Raw genomic sequence first — 7197 nt, forward strand, 5'->3', positions numbered from 1 at the left:
CATATATATATATATATATATATATATATATATAATTATTATGTATATGTACTGTATATATATTTGTATATATGTATATACAAAAGATGAAGACAAGTGTATAAACAATTTATGGTTTAGTCATTGTGATTGCTATATTTAGCATGCCGGTACTGCTTGTTAGTACCCTTAATTATTAATTGATAACTTTTTACTGTCATGGGTTTTTTACACATATTAAGCCACTGATATTATCATAAACAACTAGCTGGACCCGTGAAAAATTCATGGAAAATATAAAAAAATGTAAACATCTGTAAACAGTGTACTGGTGTGATGAGAAATGTTTACATATTATGACCGTCTGTCTTTACATTTTGAGTTCAAATTCTGCTGAGGTCGACTTTATCTTTCGTCCTTTCAGGGTCGATAAATTAAGTACCAGTTGTGTATTGGGGTCAATCTAATCAACTGTATCCCCCCAACAAAAATTTCAGGCCTAGAAAAGTATATTGTGACAGTTACAGAATATAGAAAGTAATGTAACACCAATGACTATATAATCCAACCAAAATAACTCAGTTACACAAACACAAATACTATTTAACCTTAAAATACATTGTACATATTCAAAGAACCTTCTCGGTTTGGAGGTATGGAACGTTTTTCTGGTATTCTTTTATTCTTTTACTTGTTTCAGTCATTTGAGGGTGGCCATGCTGTAGCACCACCCTTTAGTTGAAGATATTGACCCCTGGACTTATTCCCTGTAAGCTTGGTGCTTATTCTATCAGTCTCTTCTGCTGAACAGCTAAATTACAGAAATGCAAACGCACCATCATCAGTGGTCAAGCAATGGTGGTGGTGGTGGGACAAACAAATACAGGCACACACATACATACATACATATATATATATATATATACATAGATATATACATACATAGATATATATATATATATGATGGGCTTGGAGGTAGTGGTGATGATGGCTGGTGCGATTTTGTGGTTTGCTGGTATACTGAGAGAGATCCAGTGGGCCTCTAACTGGTTCCCCGATCTTAAAGGTATAATGTGGATGTGTAATGATGGAGCAGCTGGTGTGGTGGTCTTCCTCACAGAACTTCATGGTAGATTATATTTTGTGTGTATGTCACACCATGCTTTTGGCTTTGTCTGTTATTCCAATTGAGTGTCATAACTCTTATTTTGATATTGTTCATAGCTCTTGAAAATGCAACATAATTGGCCATGAGAAAATACCAGTTAAGGTAAATGTATTCCAACTTTTTCAAATGTTTGCCCTAGAGCCTTCTTAATTGTCATTGAATATGAAAGTCGAAGTGGAAACTGAAGTCTGTTTAGTGTGAATGGAATTTTTGCATTACTTGGGCTAAGTTTAATTCTGGGAATTAGAACTGTATGACCTCTGTTGGAGCTTGTTACCAATGATGCTTCTACACAATGTTCATGAAGTTTTTGCACTTTCATGCAAGTTCCATTACATAATCCTTGACTGATTGAAAGATTTCTTAGCAGCATTACAATAGCCCCTACTTTTAAATTGAAGCGATGAGGAGGCATACCGGATGGAGTGAGTAAATTTATGAATTCAAATGGATAGTTCTGAACCTCCTTTTCATTATTGCAGGACACTGAATCTGTGCTTAAGTATGTTTTAAATGCCTTTGGTATAATATCAAGAAGTTTTTCATTTATTGCAAGACAGTCAGAATTTTTAGGAGATAAAATTACTCGTTTTTCTATTTCTTCTGGCATGCAGTTGTTGAAAATTTCTGGGTACAAATGTATAAATTGAAATGCAAAAGAATAAAATAATAAATGGATTTATGAATGAAAGTTTAGTAACTGCATTATTGCAAACATATTTTAACTAACCTATACTATACACACACAAAAATACATTCATATATATATATGTCTCGAGTTGTAGCTGTAATTCAAAGGGGCCAGCCTTGTCGTATTCTGTGTGAGGCTGAATCTCCCTGAGAACTACATTAATGCTATGCATGTCTGTGGAGTACTCAGCCATTTGTGAGTTAATTTTATCCTCATGTGGTAATGAAAAGTGAAATTGACAGCCAATATTTGCTGTGTCTATGTATCTATGAACATTCCTTTGGATTTATCTATCCACTGTCCCTCTCACTTCCTTTGTGTCACTCTTCTCTCCCGCTTTTGATTTAGCAATGTGTATATGTATCTATATATCTACTTCTCTTGTGATGTGATAAACATTTAAAAACACAAAACGAATGCTGTGACCACTCACTGTCTCTTTCACTCTTTCTCTTACGTCCTCTCTGAAATATAAAAAAATTCAAAATGAACGCCATCACCACCCACTGTCACTTTCACTCTCTCTCTCTCACTTTCTCTTACTTTCTCTGTCCTCCTCTCCCTTGCTTTGCCACTTCAAAGAAGTGTGACTCACACAACAGGTATGTACAAAAACAAATCGTGCATTAATATTATAGATAATAACCTCAAATATATTTAAATAATTTTTATTCACTTCGATCACCTTTTTAAATTTGCTCCAGTGCCATGCAGTAGGACAGAACCCGGAACCATGTGGTTGAGAAAAATGCTTCTTATCATACAGTCACAGTAATAATAATAATCCATGGATAGAATTTATAAATATTTTAATGCACCACTATGCGTGTTTCCACAAATCACATATTGCTTATGACCATAGTCCATATTCCTGGGATGATTACAGTACAGTCCAATAGAAAGAACAAATGTTAATACAATCATTGCTTCAACATTAATGCTATATTGCCTGAGGAAATGAATACATGAATTATGATCATCCCAGGAATACGGACTATGAGCATAAGAAATATGTGATTTGTGGACACACAAGTAGCAATGCATTAAAATATTTATAAATTCCATCCATGGATTATTATTGTTATTACTATATTTATCCTACATTATATTGGCACATCTCAGTACAACCCCATAAAACTGCTATTGCAAGTTGGTTTCATTAGCCGGCGTAATAAATTAGGAGCTTTTATATATATGTATGCTCAAAAACATTTTCCATAAATGAATTTAAAGGATATATATATACATACACATATGCATATATACTTATACATACATGTATCAACTGGGTTAATTTAATCATCGCTCTCACTTCTTGCAAAACTGGCCTTAGATTAAGTAAAAAGAAATATTTAACTCTTTGAATTTCATAAAAAAGAGAAAAAATATAGAGGGGAAACTCATCCATTGAAGAAAAATTTATACAGCTGCTGCACCTAGTAAAATAGTTAATACTGACACATTTGACAACCAGTCCATTATTAATAAATGTCAGAGTTCCTACTGAAACATTTAAGTAGAAAAAAAAAAAGGAAATAAGTAAAAGCAGAAAAATTAATAGATTTATTAATGTATTTTCTAAAGTTCTTTTCATATGCTATTTATTTAACATCTGGTCATATTTAATTTGATTAACATATGGTTATAGTTATAACTAGGTTTGAGAAAAATGTATGTGTCTGTTTATTTTCATTCAGCACAGAAAAAGCTGAGGAAGGAGGCAATGATGATGGTGGTGGTGATAGTGATGATGTGAGGATAATAACGATGAAGATGGTAGTGGTGACAGAATTACTGCTCTTGTCCATCACTCGATCAACTGGGCTATGACAAAAACTAGCATATCTCAATAACTATGAAATAATGATGCAAGGTGGTGGTCAGAAAAGTAGTGGTGATGCTGATGGAGTATAATAAAAGTGATGTTGATAGTAGTGATGATATTAGTGGCAGTAGAGGTGATGGTGGTTGTGGTAATGATGATCACCATAGTATGCACACATGTGTATGTGTGTGTGTTTAGTATGTCCTTATTTTTGCAGCACACATTTCAATTAAACAGAAATGTAGACAGCTATTTCTAGATGGTGTGGGGGACATTTCTGTCCCAGCAACCAGTAAGTGGCTAGTTCTGTGTTCTGTCATACCAACAACAACAACACTCAGGTGCACCCACTAATTAAGTAACTAATGACCATTTTAATTAATGTTAAATAACTTGGAATGGCATGGCTGCTTAATGGCACAGTAATTTCTCAAAATACTAGTTAATAGGATTTATTTCACAGATTATTATGACACTACATATAATGTGTGTGTGTGTGTGTGTGTGTGTGTGTGTGAGGGGGTGTGTGTATATTATATATATACTATACTAAACACACACATCACTAATTCCATAAATATGAAGTTTATGCCTTACTGATGAGATTATAATAAGACCCAAACATGACTGAAATAGCCTCCCATATGTGCTGAAAGTATTTAAAATAATAATACAAGTTAATGAACTAATATTGTCTTTCTTCAACATAAAATGTGGTTGGATTTCTGTGTTGTCTTCCAAGAAAGTAGTAACTCTACATAAGAATTTAGACTGTCAGAATCTGTCCAACACATGACAGCATAGAAAGCAGTTGTAAAATAACAATGAGTATGATGATGTAATAGTTTATAGCTCATAGCTACTCTCTCTTTTTCTCTCATCTGTTTATCTATAAATCATTATTACCATCATCATTATCTTAATATCCACTTTTTCGTGTGTTGGACAGAATTTGTTGAGGTGGATTTTCTACAGTCAGCTGCCCTTCCTGTTACCTGTTTTCAAGTAAGATTACATTCCTCCATGCCAAAACAAGTTTTCATGAATTATTAGAAATTATTACAACTACTGCACAAAGTCAAAGCAAGGAGACAATAACATATATGCATTCACAACACAAAGCATGCCTACAAGCATGTGCACATGCACACACATAAACACATACATGTGCACACATACAAACACATGTGCATGCACACACACATGCATACATATGCATGCACTTATGACTTCAGTTAATAGCAATGATTGCTAAGTAACAACAGTCACTTCTGTACAGGTACTAACCTCTCCATGGTCATTCGACTTGAAAGAAATAGCAGGTAAATGTTTATTAAATCACAAATTACAGCTTAAAAAAATAGGAATTGACCTAGGGCCAAACAACAACAGCAGTATATACAGTTGAGGATACATTCAAAGGAAATCATATTGTCTCTTGTTACTTACCTGGAGGACATTTATAAGTTGGTCCAAAGAAAGATTCTCCACTTCTTCGACAACATGAATTTTTTCCAAACTTATTACACCTTTCTTGGTACCCCTTTTCTGTATGTAGAAAGAAAGGAAAATGAATATGAATAAATGACGATTACACTGATCTAATTTATAGACAGTACCTACTGTAGAAACATTAGATAAACATGCTCTAGAACATGTTCATTAATCAATTTTTTGATTTGCTTCAGTTATTTGACTTTGGTCATGCTGGTATACTGCCTTCTATGAAAACATTTGGGGATTCCATAAGATAGGGTGTCTTTAAATCAAATATAAAAAATTTTCTCTCTAAAACAGTTGCTGGTGCACTTGATGTCTGATTAAAATAAGGGCAGTGACGTTTGTCTGTAAAATATAGGTAAGAGTAGTGGAATATAAGGAAACTATAATAAATTCCACACCAAAATAATTAGGGGAACAGCTTTTCTTAACCATCATAGATTACATTGATTCATTTATTCATTCTATGGGTTGATACTAATTTTACCAGCAACACAAGTGTAAAAAGGCAATGGGGATTACCCATGAGTTGAAATCACAATGTAAAGAGATATATAATCAATATACGAGGTGTATTTATTAAAGATTTCCCCTGACCCACTTCTCAAAAATAAACAAAACTTAGCATAATTATTAGTCCTTCTCATCATAGCCACCACCAGTGGTGATACAGTTCTCCCATTGCTTTATGCAGGTATGAAGATCTTGTCTGTAAAAGTAGGTAGGTTGCATCTGATGAACTTATTTACCTCGGAAATAAGTTCATCATCATCTGAAAAGTGCTTCCTCTTAAAAAAAGACTTCAGGGTTGGAAAGAGGTGGAAGTCAGACGGTGTGAGGTTGGGAGAGTTAGGAGGATGAGGAAGGATTTCATAGCTGCAGGAGTGTGATTTCATTTGGGCAACATGCACATTGTGAATGGGGTGTTGTCTTGGAGGAGTCGGACACCTTTGGACAGTATGCTATGCCTCTCTGCTTTGATGGTGTTCTGCAATTTCTGCAGCAGAAAAGCATAATATTCCCCATTAATTGTGGTGCCCTTTGCCAGGAAATCAACCATCACTACTCCGTGCTGGTACCAACTGTGAGCATCACCATTCCTCCTGAGGGTTGGACATGAACCTTCTTTGGAGGTGGTGAGTTATCATACTTCTATTGCTTCAACTGGACTTTAGTTTCAGGATCATAGTGATGGACCCACATTTCATCCTGTGTGACAAGTCTACCCAAAAAAGTCCCCCTTGTTTTCTTGGCACATTGCCAAAAGAGCCTGGGAGAAACTGACTTGTTCCTGCTTCTGAAAAGGTATGAGCATCTGGGGAATCCATTGTTCAGACAACTTCTGCATGTGCAAATGGTCGTGAATGGACCCTACATTTATCTTCACTTTTTGGGCTAGTTGCCAAATAGTTATGCAGTGATCCTCCAAAATTACAGTTTCCACTTTATCAATGGCAGAATGTGGTCATCCAAGAATAGGAGTAATTTCCACCGATGTCCGACCACATTTGAACTGGCAATGCCAGTGCCTGACTACATCGTATGATGGTGCATCATCACCATAAACTTCTTTCATCTCATTGAAAGTCGCTTTTGGTGTATGGACTTTCAAGTATAAGAACTTGATCACTGATCTGCATTCAACTGCCTCCATTATAACACTTTAGTTCACTTCAGTAGCCATAAAAGACAAACAAATACTGGTGGAAAGCTGAAATTTACAATATGACATGTAGAGACATGTATAGTTATACCTGTATAAGCTCTGTTTCCTACAATAACTGGAAGTGAGTCAGGGGAAATCTTTAATGAACACCCCTCATATATATATATATATATATTAATTCTCTAAATTAGGTATTAACAGTAACTGCACGATAAAGTGAAGTATATTGCCACTTAAATGTGGCTGACCCCTAGGGGTGGATGTTACTGTTGCTTTTAGCCCCAGGAGGACATCTCCTCCAGCTGGCTTATCGACACACTTCTGTGTCCTGTTTGTTTTGCCAAGGGAAGTTATCCCTCTCATCGGGT

General features: G+C 35.1%; 1 protein-coding gene across 1 annotated transcript in view; it reads right to left on the reverse strand.

Annotated features, from left to right (window-relative positions):
* Positions 1-4955: 4955 nt before the first annotated feature.
* The window catches only part of LOC128249284 (tyrosine-protein kinase Btk29A-like), a 24962-nt gene continuing 22720 nt past the window's right edge, over positions 4956-7197 (reverse strand). The window contains exon 2 of the mRNA XM_052972385.1: positions 4956-5211. Coding sequence (XP_052828345.1) covers positions 5080-5211 — 132 coding nt within the window. The 3' untranslated portion in view covers positions 4956-5079. The remainder of the gene's footprint in view (positions 5212-7197) is intronic.

Source organism: Octopus bimaculoides, chromosome 13 (genome assembly GCF_001194135.2).
Source record: "Octopus bimaculoides isolate UCB-OBI-ISO-001 chromosome 13, ASM119413v2, whole genome shotgun sequence".
NCBI lineage: Eukaryota > Metazoa > Mollusca > Cephalopoda > Octopoda > Octopodidae > Octopus > Octopus bimaculoides.